This window comes from Vanessa atalanta, chromosome 29 (genome assembly GCF_905147765.1).
Source record: "Vanessa atalanta chromosome 29, ilVanAtal1.2, whole genome shotgun sequence".
Lineage (NCBI taxonomy): Eukaryota > Metazoa > Arthropoda > Insecta > Lepidoptera > Nymphalidae > Vanessa > Vanessa atalanta.
The window spans coordinates 5835986-5852166 of NC_061899.1; the positions used below are offsets into that span (position 1 = coordinate 5835986).

At 34.3% G+C, this 16181-nt stretch overlaps 1 protein-coding gene across 5 annotated transcripts in view; it reads left to right on the forward strand.

Annotated features, from left to right (window-relative positions):
• Positions 1 to 16181, forward strand: part of LOC125075097 (fasciclin-3) — a 131660-nt gene that overhangs the window by 26958 nt on the left and 88521 nt on the right. For all 5 annotated transcript variants that reach the window (XM_047686706.1, XM_047686709.1, XM_047686710.1 and 2 more), the window contains exon 2: positions 11039 to 11255. In XM_047686706.1, coding sequence (XP_047542662.1) covers positions 11204 to 11255 — 52 coding nt within the window. In that variant the 5' untranslated portion in view covers positions 11039 to 11203. The remainder of the gene's footprint in view (positions 1 to 11038; positions 11256 to 16181) is intronic.

A 16181-nucleotide genomic window follows, 5' to 3' on the forward strand; every position in this document is an offset into this window, starting at 1 on the left:
AAATACCACTTCCTCGTCAAGACTTCTTGTGTAAAATACATACAAAGCTATCCCCGAATTTAATCCTCCTCCCATTTAAGTTGATTTTTTACAGATCATCATATATATATATATACATATATATATTTTGCAATTGTTACTTTAGAATAAATAAGTAGTAGACAGCCAATACGAACGATTACGTTTACTAATATTATAAAAATGGTAAAATTTGTATGTTTGTATGTAGGGGGTAGTCGCCGCATATAATGATCCAATTCTAAAAAATGTTTTCACTGGTAGAAAGCTACATTATTCCAGTTTGCTATGGGGTACAAATTATATAATATCATTTTCTTTGTTAATATAGAAATATAATTCTAGCAACAAAACTACAGGTTTTATAATAGACTGCCTCGAAACCCTCAGGGACTTTTTTCTCGTACTTTCAAACAACTTCATATTCTCAAAACTTTTATCCTAATTACAAAGTTTTCGAGGTCGTATTCTCTGGTACAAGTTCGTCTATATATAAACAGGTAAGTGCGTTAACCTCGTGTAATTAATATTAAACAAGTACTTTTGAATCATACGTTGAAGTTTAAAGTTACCCCCTGTTCGCTGTAGAACCTTATCGATAAGAACCTGAAAGAAATTCAGTGGTACTCTTTTTCTTGAAATACATAAACTATCCAATATTATAAATGTGAAACTAACTCTGTCTGGCTGTCTGTCGCTCTTTCATTACCAATCCACTGAACTATATATATAACTAGTTGTCGATCGCGGCTTTGCTCGCATTGTAGGGGTTTGGTCTTCACGTAAGCATAAAAAGTCTTCGTCACGGTAGCATACGAAGGCGATCCCGTGGCGCTCGCCTATGAGACGTATCGTAGAGTATTCCGGTATACCACCGGGTAGCAAGCATCTTGAGCACCGGCGAGTCCCACAAACCCCCCACTTCTACGTAAGGGGAAAAAAATGACTTTTCTCGGAGTTCTTGCTTCATACCAAATATCATTAAATTTGGTGCAGTGGTTTGGCCGCGAAAGAGCAACAGACAGACAGAGTTAGTTTCGCATTTATAATATTAGTATGGATAAATCAATCAATTTTTTTAGATATTTCAAAAGTGACTTTGTATATAATTCTTAAATATAAGTAGCTTTAGTTTCTCTTTATTACATCAACTATCTACCAGTCAAAGTCAAAGTCAAAATCGGGTCAGCCGTTCCAGAGATTAGCCGTAACAAACAGACTGACAAAAATTATAAAAAATGTTATTTTGGTATACGTATCGTGTATTTCTTACATGTATATAGACAGTAAACATTACCTAAACTCTTAACCTACATTACAAGAGTATGTACTTACAATACATTGTTAAGCGTTTCAATCGCCTATATCGAATAGGTTGTAACCGGAAAATTGATACGAAACGGTTTATTGATAAGCAATTGTTTCATGTTTTTTATGATACAGGTGAGCGGACTAGCAAATGGGCCACCTGGCAAATATAAGATAATTTTAGAACCAGAAGTGGGAATTACTTAAAAAAAAACAAATAGGATAACCCCTTAAGCAATGGTCTTTAATCTACAACACAAATAACCATCAATAATCACACTTCACAGTAATAACGAAGTACGATACGTCCTAATCCTGCTAGCGGTGGCGATCTAACGCGTCCGCTGCACAGCTACCGCCTACTTTTTACAAGGGAATTTGTGTGACGTGACGCAGATGTCGCTCGGATAAGATGTATATTCCAACAATATTTATATATATATCATGATCTTTTTTTTTTTTTTAAAAAAAAAAAAAAACTCATCCACTCTACCAACCCAATTAAAGCAATGGTTAAATAAACTTCGGATTGTGTCCTTCTGAGGAGAGAATACGGAATACACGTATATTTTATGTATGTGCATTTCCAACGGACGCGACTGTCTTTCAAAAACGACAATATTTATTTATCTAGGAGTCTTGGATTCTAAAAAGAATGACGCGTTGATTAAGTCGAAGGCTCTATCAAAATACTTTCTCACTGTTCCTCTAAAAGCATTGTCAGCATGTGCCAGCCAGAGACGCAAGCCATTGTATATCTATACTAATATAATTGCGGAAGTAATCTTGTACATCTACATGCATGAACCGCTGATATGATGAAATTTTGATTCGAGATAGTTTGAGTTCCAGGGAACACCATGGTCTTTTTTTAATTCACCTTTCACCTAAAATGGGGGCGTGATTGAGTGTTATAGGTAAAGGTTTATAAATTACGCGCGAATAAAGCCGCAAGTTCAGCTAGTAACTGATGTGTAGATTCAAAATAAAAATTAAAGAATAAAAATATACTTTATTCAAGTAGGCTTTTAAATCGTCATTTAACAAACTATTTAAAGTAAAGCTACCACCGGTTCGGAATGTAGATTCTACCGAGAAGAACCGGCAAGAAACTCAGTAGTTACTCTTTTTCGACAACTAAAAATACAGTCGTTTTAGTTAAATACAATTATATATGTAGTAGAAGTCAACAAGCATTAACTCCACGCTTTTTTATCATCAATATAATCTTGTATCGAATGATATGCCTTCTTTACCAATGTATTTTTTACAATTTACTTGAATCTATGAAACGGCAAAGATAAAAATGTCTGTCAGATTATTGTTCGACGTCACAATATACCTTTTCCGTTTCACTTGTGTATTATACCTATTTATAAAAATGATAATTAATTCAAAATTTCTCGCGTCCAATTATAATATTCTGACTTTCAATTATCACGCAGTAAAATTATTTAAATGTTTTAATTGTTACTGCTTATCATTATATTTTAATTAATTTTATTGCAATTGGGTATGTCTACGTAGTGTAAAACGAAGTCGTACCCGCCGTCTGTACGCTTAGAACTTTTAAACTACGCAGCGGACTTTAATGCGATTTTCACCAAGAAACAGAACAATAGTTTACATGCACACTATACTTTCCTTGCCGGTATGTATGCGCGTTTTTTATCATAAAAGTCAAAGTCAAAGTCAAAGTCAAAAATCTTTATTCAATATAGAAGTGTTTGCACTTGCTTATTGATTGTCAAAAATCTACCACCGGTTCGGAATTTAGCACCTCGGACCTGAGAAGAACCGGCGAAAGAAACTCAGCGGGATATATTTTTTTTCATTTTAAAGTTATACATAGACCTTTTTGCACTCGTGGGAAGCTGGGACGGGTAGCTGATGTTAAATAAATACATAGTATATGATAATGAGTTCCGGAGGGATATGCGGCGCGGAGGAAAGTCTAGTCACCGGGGAGATTATAATTGAGTGTCCACTCAAGTGCAGCAGTCCGACGATAAGGATAGCAATCGAACACGACTAGTGTTGAAGTCTCGACTGAAATTTAACTGAGAGTTGGGGCCCAATATTTACACCCAAGATCTCCAAATATACATTCTTATAATTTACTCATCCGATCAACGAGAGGTATTGTCTTAAATAAATGTGATAGTATGTTTGTATATATGTAACATATTACATTACATACTCGAACAATTTTATTTGATTTATAAAAGTTTATCACATAAGTCGATTACTTCGTGTAATAAGATCTTTGAGTACTATTTTGGTGCTGTTTCATCCACTAATAGACATAGGCCTCTCCTATGGTAAACCAAAGCCCCAGTTTTCCGCCTTTCCTATTTAGACAGGTTCTGCCACTTTCTTCGGATCATTAACACACCTCACCCCTACTGCGCTCTTCCACACGCCTATCCAGTGCGTTCAGTATTGGTCAACGCCTTATGACAAGTGCGCACGCAAAGAAACTCCCACTTTTTAGGTATTTTCTCTACCCCTATGTGTAAAGCAAAATTTCATGACCGATTGTTTTGTTTTGTAACAAACAAACTCTTGTGCACATCTCTGCACATTTATAATATTAGTGAGGATATTTCATTCGCCAACGGATCCCTAATACGATATAGTTGTTTTGATCGAACGTGCCGTATAGAGAGCTTATCGAGTTAAGCACAGTTAAGCAGTAATAATCGTAAGTTTTACTTTCTACTTGACGGGAACTTGGCACACTTTTACATTGCAAATAGGCCACTTTCGCATGTAGCTGTTGCTTATTGATTTTTTAATTAAATACTCAAAGAACTTAATTAGGTTTTATTGAGCCAATTATTTCTGGAATAATTTGTAGTAATAACAACGGTTTATGTGTGAAGATATGAAATTCTGATCTCTTGATATACATGTATAACAGCCATTGCTCCATTATCATTCGCCTGCCGTTATTAAATTTTGTTGTGGTCAGTGCATTAATCTCAAATCATATCTAAAAATCTTAATATCGTGATATTTTCATTTGTGTTCCCGATACCTGAAAACTGGTGTTTTTACTTCCGTTCTTCAGAACATGAGAAGCCGTAAGTCCTTGCCCGAACCTTAACTTTTGTTTCTACTCAGACGAACTTACACAATACTCTCCTACCAAGGAAAATGTTGATATGTAATGGTCCTCGTATCATTGATAACAGTGGACTCTCCTTTAAAACTAGTTTTAAAACGCACAGTGCAGATACCCCCAACATAACTGCAGTTGATAGTGCATTCGGGTCGCCATAAAGTTTATTATTTACGTGTAACTAACGTCTTATCGTTCGCGTTTTCTGTTACTCATTAAACTGTTTTTCTGATAACGTATAACGCGGTTTATTTCTGGTTAATCAACAATACAGGATGAATTGTTCCAGTAATTATTTTAACTGATTAGGGGTATTATAAAGAATATTAATAGTTGTGTTGTTTTGATGAAAACTTTAAGATGTGTTCAAATGTTTTGCTTGAAAATAATATCTTATTTCATGAACCGAGTGTCACTAATAAGGATCGTTTCTAGAAGTTATAAAAACTGGGTTATAAATGTAATTAATTTAGTTGAAAACGTATGTCGTAATCTGAGACAGGAAAGTTAAAATGTAGCAACCGCAAAATTTAGCAAGCGTCATATTTTGTGTTTAGAATCCATCCTATGCTTGCAATGAAAACATCGTGAGAATACCTCCATATGCCGGAAATAACTTCGAAATGTATTCGCCTTGTGTTGAGCGCCGCCGTAGTTTCTTCCGAAGTTTACTGTACTTCGTCTACCTGTTTCAAATAAAGTTTATGTATATAAACATCTTTTTATTATTTCTAAATAACTAGCTACCATTTCCGACTTCGCACGAATAAAATTTACACCTAAAGTATGAATCATCATGAATCACTGTCCATTGGACATCGTATGTCAATCTGTTCGGTGATTTTTGAGTTTATCGCGTTCAGACAGACAGCCAGACGCGGCGAAGGTGTATGTGTCATAATATGTAGTGAAGTGCGTGTGTGAAATATGATCCAGCAGTGTGAATAAGCTCCAACTATTGTCCTTAAGAGGAAATACCCAAGGAGACGACAAACAAGGGTATCTTTCATATTCCCATCTGGAGTAAGTTGATGATGTCTTCCTGACCGAATTCCACCACAGCATCACAAGAATGACTAAATGCACAAGGCACATAGGACTAGTGCTTACATATACCCGCTGCCATAATCCAAGAATAGGAACTGGAAAGAATTTGGACGCAGGACCAACGGCTTTAGATTCCAGTTTCCGGTTTGCAAAATCTAGTAATCGTATTGACTCGGAGCTTGAACCTAGAACCTCCGCTGGCTTATAATTTTATTCCATATGTTGGCGGACGAGCATATCTGCCACCTGATGGTAAGTGGTCACCGCCGCTCATAGACAATGGCACCAAGAAATATTAACCATTCCGTACATCGCCAATGCGCCACCAACCTTGAGAACTAAGGTGTTATCCCTTATGCCTGTAGTTACACTGACTTACTCAACCTTCCAACAATACTGAGTACAGTAGTACTTTGGCGGTAGAATATCTTATGAGTGGGTGGTACCCCGACGGCCCTACCACCAAGTAATTTATTTTAATTATAAATTAGATATAATAAGCAGAAGAATGTAAATATTAAAGGAGACTGGAATTACAGGCAACATTACAGATTTATAGCCACATTCCCCACATTCGACGTAACATGATTTAAGGCTAATTGCCTATGTTTTGTGTCGTGATGTATAGCGCTAATGACAACGATGTTCTGTGGTTTTGCTCGTTTTATCATTTATCCCGTTAAGGTTTTGGTTCGAAACAAATTGTACTTTGTACAAGTATGTACGTATATACTGTCTTCGTCAATGGTCTATTGGTTAAAAATATGGTCGCAGATCGCGAGATCCCGAGTTCAAGCCGGATAAGAAAAAAAAACTTCCATCTGTTTTAGAATTCAATTAAAAATGTATATTCTCTTTCGTCCGTCCGGTTACATAGAGGCTCCTGTCAAAAAGTGCGCGTCTGTCCAGACCTCGTAGAGGCTTCAGTACTTTAGTCAAGTGTCTTTTACAAGAACTTTAAAATATCATTGCAAAGCTGACTAGATCCTACCGAGGAGAACCGGCAATAAACTCAGAAGTTAACTAATTCACCATTCGTTTTCCACTAGTTAAATGTCTAAGAAAATATTGTTACGCACTCTTGACGCACAGATTTAGGGGAGAAACTCCATCTGTTGATATATAGCTTTCTAGCACAGTTATTATTTGCATCATATTGTAATTAGGAGCAGGTTCGTCTTCGAATCCAAGCACCACTTAATTTTCAAGTTCTGAGTGTATTACTCTATTGCTGGACGTAGTCCCCTAAGGCGCTCCACTGAGCCCGATCTTCGGCCCTTCTCATCCATGTCTATAATTCATCTGCGTCGAAATTTTATCCGCCAATATCAGCACAACAGTAATAATTTTTATTTTCCTTAGTTATATGTATTATAAATGTGAAAATTAGTTTTTTATTTGTTACGTTTTGACGAATTATCGTCTCAACTGATAATTATTATTTTCTCGTTTGGGGTGCAAAAAAGTACACAGAGTGTAAGCGAAACCGCAGACCGAAACTAGTATGTTATAAAGTATTCTCTTTTATTATCAATACAACAGTATTATTACTAAAATGCTGAAATTATGCTTTCAAAACTTCTAACACCGTAAAGACGCGATCAAGTGTATTATGAGGTATATGGGGGCGCGAAGGGGTGATCGCCCCGATCAATGGTAACTCAGCAACGGTGTGCCAACAATGACGTCAGAGTGGTACCACCGTTAGGGGTGAAATCATCCACACTTACACGCTTTGTTATAAAAGCTATTTCATTACCACAATGTTACCATAACTTACAAACTATTGTATAACAGCTTTTGCCCGCAACTTCGTTCGCGTACAAGTTGAAAATATTTGTGAAATCCAAGTATATTAGGGAACTATTTTAGGTAGACGCTTTTATCAGTAAGAGAGGAATCTTCGAGCGTTTGGTAAAAGTACTGGCTCTGATAATCTTATGTTGGTAACTATATACTTGATCATTATTTTGTTGCGGTTACTTTAAAACTACATTTATATGAACGACCTCCGTGGTAAAGTAGTGTGTACACCAGGTTTTCATGAATACGCCACTCCGAGGTTCGATTCCCGGCCGAGTCGATGCAGAAAAAGTTCATTAGTTTTCTATGTGGGTGTTTGTGGTACCGTTGTTACGTCTGATTTTCATTAACACAAGTGCTTTAGCTACTTACATTGAGATCAGAGTAATGTATGTGATGTTGTCCAATATTTATTTATTTATTTATAAAATATTTACCGAAATCAATTGACGTAAAAGACAATTTTATATTATTGATAGAAGAGTTTGGATATATTTGTTGATGGCACAAACATTAATATTGGTTTATTGGCGGTACATTATTCGATTGGTTAAAAAGATTAACTACTGAGTTTCATGGCGGTCATTCTTGGTAACTTTTTATTTAAATGAATATTGTAAAATGTAGGATTCAAAAGTGTGTTTTGATTTTGATTTTATTGCAGTTTTTACCTTTAAATGCATTAGAAAATCTAGAAGGAAATATAATGTTTACAGGCCAATCATTTGTATTTAAATTGAAACAAATGCGTTATACAAACAGTGCGTATTATATCCTTATATGTTAAATTAGAAATGGCTAAGGAGAGATCGAGTATCGACGGTATGAACGGCTTCGGGACAAAGCAAGCTATTTCTGTGCAACGGATGCGCCCGCGCAGCGGCGCATCGTGTACCGTTGACAGAAAAATATTATTTAATTTTATCAATTACTGTAATTAGCATATCTTTTTATAGTGTATTAAATCTATTATCAAACCAATTTTATATACGTAATACTTTAAAGTATATGTACTAATAAAGGACGTCCACCTATTTTCTCAAAACAATTGATCAAACTGTAGTCATATATCATATATCATTCGTAAATAAGTATACTAAAAAAAGCATCAAATGAAATAGAAAAAAGTGATCAGTTCGAGTTTTCGTAACATCATATTAAATCTTGGAATTTTACTCCACGTCAAAAGACGTAAATATGTTATATTTTTTGTGCTGACCGTACCTATGCGTGAGAACGGCAGAAGTCGACAGGAGTACAAATAAACATAGTTGCTTGGTTATTTTAATTAAAACTCATACCAATACTTCGGATGTTAAAGAAATTTTGGTTGAATGATGTGCTCGTCATATTTATAAAATAATTCTTACTGACATAGCTCAGTTGTTAGAACAATTGGAACCGTGAACTGCGGTTTGGTATTCGAAGGCAACGCTAAATATTCATGCCCTTAATATAGATAATCTAAATGTACCTATATCGTAATAAAGCTTTTTATAGCTCTACAAACAATATTATATTTTATATATTATTATATATTAGCAGCCCGTAAATGTTCCACTGCTGGGATAAAGGCCTCCTCTCCCTTTGAGGAGAAGGTTTGGAGCATATTCCACCACGCTGCTCCAATGCGGGTTGGCGGAATACACATGTGGCTGAATTTCGTTGAAATTAGACACATGCAGGTTTCCTCACGATGTTTTGCTTCACCGCCGAGCACGAGATGAATTATAAACACAAATTAAGCACATGAAATTTCAGTGGTGCCTGCCTGGTTTTGAACCCGAAATCATCGGTTAAGATGCACGCGTTCTAACCACTGGGACATCTCGGCTCACTACGGCTACAAACAATTTTAATAATATAAACTGACGAGTCCTTTTGCCTAATACTGGGGGCTACTATTCAAGACTAATATTATTACTTTGAAGAAGAAATAATCATTTCCAGTGACACCACCCAAGTTCTAAACTTAGGCAATGTATAAATCAAAGTTACAAAGCCTCCAGCTTCAGTATCGCAGAGATTTTCAATTAAACTCGAAGATCCCGAGCCGCAGAATCCGAGATATTTAAGAAACAAATGCTTTTCTAACTTTTTAATAATCGAAACAATTTATTACTGAGAATTTTATACATCGTGGAATTTAAGTCAGTTTATCATAATAAGAGTATATAAAATATACGTATTAATAATGTTCATTATACTATATATGCATTACCGTCTTTACCATAGGGCACATGGGGCACGTGCCCAGGGCCCCCATCCTGAGAAGGCCATGATGAACCAACAATGTCCTTTACACGTTTGTGCCCACGTTGTCTGCTATGTAAATTTTCGAAAGTGATAATTTTGTAAGAAATAACTAACATAATTATTCAAAGCTATTGACGATAGTCGATTAATATCGACTACTCTAACTAGAAAGACGTGCTCTTCGTGAAATAAATAGAAAAAATATATAAAATATATATAAGATTGTACAACCAATCAGATTCCTACGAATATACGAAAATTACCGTTTATTTGAAACTATACTTAAGGCCTGGCCCAAATCAAATTATTTGTACATGCTAGTAAATATCTACCAAAAGGGCCTCAAATTCAAGGAAGCCCAAGGGTCCCAGCATAGCTTGAGACGGCTCTGTTTACATGATAATCTACCTAGTATAAAACAAAGGGAAAGGGACTTACTTACTCAATATAAATAATTAATAATACGAACATAATATTCACGATTGTCGCTTTAATAGACTAAATTTGAAGTCGGTAAAACTGTAATTTGAAGTCGTATATATATAATGATTACATAGTATAAAACAAAGTCGCTTCCCGCCGTCTGTACGCTTAGATCTTGTAAACTACGTAACGGATTTTAATGCGGCTTCCATCAATAAACACAGTGATTCAAGAGGAAGGTTTATATGTACAATACATGCATGCTATAGTCGACAATTTTAAATTTTCCTAACCGGAAAAATAATAAAAAAAAAAACATTTTTTATTTGTTCTTCAATCTTGAAGTTGTATATATATATACTTTTATTGTATCCGTGTGATGTGGTCGAATAGCTAGTTTATGATAAAAAATGCTTAAGTTAGTTTCTGTTGATTTTCATACAGAATATAATTATTAGTATAGTATATACATTTTTTGATCGATATAAAAGAGTACTTAACTACTGAATTTCTTAGAATTTATTTGTAGAATCTACATTTTCTGACTTAACATTAAAATGAATCGTGTAATATTAAATGTCTGTAAAAGCCTACTTGAATAAAGTACATTATGATTTTACAGCCAGATTCGGTTGACCAAGATGACTTTGTAAAAGTCGTTTATCCCTACGCTTTGATATTAAATAAAAACTTATTTATGGTACAATAATTTCAAAATACTGTTCGGACCTAACAGTATTTTAAATCAAAATAAAATTTTTATTAAGAAGACTAGAAAAATTTGAATTTACGTCAAGAATAACATCGTTGCTTTATTAAAATATATAAAAAAAAGATAAGGTCGAAGCTTACCTCAGTATAAAAAAGTATCATTATTTATGCCTTCATAGAATTCCCAGTATATCTTGGCCCATCTAGAGATTAAATTATGAAACAAACCGTTCAAAATCACCCTAATAATGACAGAACGTAGTTCAGACCCCATCGGTTTTGAATTACATAACTCCAAAACACCTTGCCCGGAAAAAAATGGTCGTACATTGTTGTTTTTTGTTGCAGAGTGAAAGAGACGACGACAGCGGCGAACACGTGCGCGAGTGAGACAGAAGAGTCCAGTTTAAACCTGTTTGGATTTTTTTAAACCAAAAAGGATAAAAAGTGACCGCTTTCGTGTCTAGTTATGCGAGTGTGTGAGTGTCTGTGAGAGGATTTGTATAGAACAAGATGGCTGTCCTTCCCGCTCTTTTTGGACTTCTCCTCGCAACTGTCGTCACAGGTAAGTCTTTAATGGTCATTTTTATTCGTTCTTAAATCAAAGAATCAAATTATAAGTACATACTTGGAATACAATAGCTTATAAGATATTTAATAAGACCCACAATTTATATTTAAACGAATATTAAATACAACCTAAAATTAAAAACGTTTTTGTCGAAGTTATTATAAGTAATATAATTAATTAAATGTATCTATATACACAATTAAGTATCTTTAATTGACATTTGATTTTTCGATTAAATTAATCTGTGCCTTGTAAGCGTTCCTTTACGAATAAACTTGTAACTCACCGCAGAACTCGACGGTGAAATGTCAAGTGTGATGATATTGACTGTAATAATGATATAATTAAAACTCAAAAATAATTATTATTTGACGAATTAGAGCTTGGCCGGAATAAGCGTAAGACTACCACTACACATTACTGAACTTATCGCTTTCTCGCGCGAAATTTATTAAACTACCTATAGCACACAAAATAATTTAAACCCCTCGATAAGTGAATTTAAAATGACCTTCCCCGAGTCTTCAACTATATCCATACCAAATTTCATCTAAATCGGTGTAGGGGTGTAAGCGTGAAGAGACAACATACATTTTAGACGAGTTACTTTCGAAATTATAATATTATTAAAGATTAGTAACAACAATAATGAGTTTGCTTTCGCCTCTCTATTCCCTCCCATCAAATCCGACACGACCGGAATATACTGAGAATTTTTCGATAGAAAACCCCATAACTTTTTAATCGGCCCGACCGATGCCTTGAACCTTAAAAACTGCTATAAAACAATTTGTAAACATTTAAACGAACATACTAAATTTATTTAATTAAATTGGAAAGTTATTTCAAAGCTAATTCAGGCGTTTCGTTAAAAATATTTAAACGTACGCGATAGTAAACAGAGAATTCGAAAAACCGTTTTGTGGTTTATTCGTTTGGAAGTGACGTTTTCTAGCGTGAATTTTTGGAAAAAAATGCTCCGTACATTCTAACTTTTGTTCCAAATACATTAACCCCGCTTCGTTCGGGTGAAAAAGCGATGTGTTTCAACGATAATTGAGACAGCGCACTTATCGTTATTAATCAAGGCCTATTCCGATGGAAGCAGGAAAAAAGTTAAACAAACCTTAGATTTACGAATTTCATGCGATTTGATAATAACTCAGCTATATTATGCACTACTAAGAGCTTATGATTAATATATCTTTATTTATAATACAACAGTATTACACTTAACAACGTATTTCCACTTTAGTTTTACTTCCAAAATTCCGAAAAACAGTTTCTTTGACGTTCAAAACGCGATTCGCTAATCCATAGTGAATATCATAGATTAATCAAGCTCTCGACCAATGATATCGCGTCAATTTGTTGTCAAATGTTGTTTATTTGGCTTTTCTCCTCTTATGGTTTGAATAGAGATATACTAGTATTATAAATGCGAAAGTAACTCTGTCTGTCTGTTGCTCTTTCACGGCCAAACTACAGAACCGAATTTGATAAAATTTAGTATAAAGCATGCTTGAACTCCAGGGAAAGACAGGCTTTTTTATCCGTAACATCGTAGAGTATATACAGCAAAGATGAAGTTGTTAATATCTACAGAGTCTATAAACATATAGCAGATAGTCAATCCTACCTACCTACCTAAAATTAATATATCTACTGTAAGACTTTGATTTAAAATCCCCACGTTCAAACCACTCAATCTAATATTTTCCATACAACTTTGCCAAAAGAATTACATTATACTTAATTTGCCTTCCTTTATGTACATGCTTGATAAGAGCCTTATCAATCGGTACTACTAAATTGGAACGGTTTGATATACACAAGTTTATTTCCAGTTTTTAATTGTAAAAAAGGTATTTAATTTCAAAGTCGTTGCCTTGAATTTTAATTTGAAGTGGATAACCTCAATGTATATCTATTTGTACCCGTCGCGCTCGACGCGGGTAGTGTAAGGGTTTACTTTTAGATAGAAGAATTCATGTTTTTTTGCCTAGGGAAATTGAAATTCTTATATTCTCTACTATAATATGCATGAATTAAATATATATACTTTCCTCTTGGTATCACTCTGCTTTTTGATCAAAAACGCATTAAAATCCGTTGCACTGTTTAAAAGATCTCAGCGTACAGACGGCGGGAAGGAGCATTGTTTATTATATATAAGTGATATCTCTTTGCAGTGTCACCATCTTTAAATTTAGACTATTAACGCGACAAGCGTGAATTTTATGTTCGTATTGTTAATAAACTAAATAGAGAATGGTTACGGAATACAATTTATATGTAATAGTTTTATCCACCCTCCTGCCCTTATCACATGTTTATTAGGGGCGCAGCGTATCTTCTTCCATACTTCTCTGTCCGACGTCATCGCACAAGTAACATTATTTCCAGCCATTTCGTCTTTCACACAATCTATCCATCGTTTCTTTGGTCGGCCCCTTTCTCCGTGCTCAAGACCTTCCTTGCAACACGGCCCTCATTGCTCCGCATAACATACCCATACCCATATAGTAATAGTTTTAATACAACGAAAAAAATTATAACCTCATAACCTACTATAAAATACATATTCTACCGCCAAACAGTAATTGTTGTGTATGAGTTTAAAGGGTGAGTGAGCCAGTGTAACCACATGCACAAGGGATATATTCGATCCCAACGTTTGTGGCGCATTTACGATGTAAGGAATGGTTAATATTTCTTACAGCATTGTGGTGGTTACTTCCCATCAAATACCATTATGACATATTTTTAAAAAAAATCAATGTATACAATCGTTAATTTTAATTAACTTATTTTTAATATATTGACAATAAACTGTATTTAAACTATGTTTCCTATTGATTTTTATTTTTATTAATTTTATTATATCAATTAACTTTTTAAAATTATCTTTTTTACAATTTTGACTTATACTTACTTACTTTATACTTTTATTGTACACCACACAGAGAAAATAAATAAATACAATATAGATCGAGTCTTAATAAAAGACGCGAACAATTTTGGCGACCGTATACATAGCGATCTGCAGAGCACCTGTAATAAATAAAGCAATTACCGAATTACTTATGATGACTTTTGGTTTATTGTGTATTTTCGCACTACTGGTTGTTGTCTTCAAATAAATAAATAATTTATACAATAAATACCGTAAATATAGTAAGTTGAATTACTTTATAATAATATTAAAATTAGACGGCGTAACAAGACGGGGAAACGCGAAAGTGATTAATTACGTAAATTGCGTTGCCACAATTCCTTTCTAGATCTGAATCGTGCGGTGTTGCCACATCGACTTTAACTTGTTAAAACGTACTTCGTTTAACACATTATATTTGCATTTTTCATTTATATATTTTTAATTGAAAATTGATTGGCAGACAGCAATGTTGAACCTTGCGTTGTGATTGACCACCCGTGACATCGCCAATGAACCACCATGAGCCTCAGCAGTAAATCGCCGTTTAAATAAATAAATAAATAAACATTGGACAACATCATTACTCTGATCCCAAAGTAAGTAGCTAAAGCATTTGTGTTATGGAAAACAGAAGTAACGATGGTACCACAAACACTCAGACCCGAGACATCATAGAAAAATTAAGAAACTTTTTCTACATCGACTCGGCCGGAAATCGAACCCGGGACCTAGGCGTGGCGTACCCATGAAAACCGGTGTACACACTACTCGACCACGGAGGTCGTCATCGTCGTTTTTTAACATCTATAACTTTTATAGAATGGAGTATCCTATTCTCATATTTAACAAAACAGGACGTGAAGCCAGGATTGTTGTCAAGTTTCACGTGCTTTCAAACTGGTCCAAATCGGCGTTTCTTTTGTATTTAACAGAAAACAGTACAGTACTTGACATCGTCGATACCTCGGTAACTTTTTCATGTAAACATATTCTTCCTGTATACTTCCCGTGACGTTTTAGGGTTCCGCTTGTAACCTGGAAATAATGCGTTTAGTTTAAATAGTTTAGTAACAATTTTTATTTTTAAATTAATGATATTCTTGTCTAGTTTTTAATAAGATAAAGAAGATAATTGTATGGTAAACTATTGTTCAGTTATTTTTTAAATTATAACATTCAATATGTCAAAACTTTAAAACAAATACATTGTCAAAGACAGATAATAGAAAGGTCGACTGAATAGAACCCCGACCCAAATAAAAAACTATTACAAATATTTGTACTAATATTATAAATACGAAAGCAACTCGAGTCTGTCTGTTACGCTTTGACGGCCAAACCACTGAAACGATTTTGATGAAATTTGTTATGGAGAAAGTTTGAACCCCAAGAACAGACAAAGGGTTTTGTTATACCTAACACCTGTTGACTTACCTCTAAAACGCGATCAAAGCCGTGGGCAACGACTAGTATATAATAATCATATACTATTACTATTGTTATGACAAGACATTAGTCACTTTTCTGTCCGTATGTCCTTTATTACAATCGTTCACCTGATTACGATTACTATTAATAATACTACACTTGCTATAGATAACGTTTATCGAATAAAAGCATCATGTCTTTTGAGAATTAAAATTTTAAAAATGCCCATTAATAATGTACGGAATCCTCGTTACTCGTGTCCGACTCGCACTTAACTGTTATTTTTTTTGTGAGTCGTTGTGATGTCTCACACATGTTTACGTTGTAGCACGTCTAAATATTTACCGAACATACACACAGGTTGATGTGTTTAATTTAAAAATTTTAATTGTTTGACTTAACAGATTTTAATAAGGATGTTACTTAAAGACATTTTAAAACGAAAAAAAAAACTGACCGAATTATTGCCACGTATAATTTAAATACAGACTATTAAAACTACTTTTTGTATTACGCTTAGATTTTTTTTATTTTTATAAGGTTTTTATCAATAA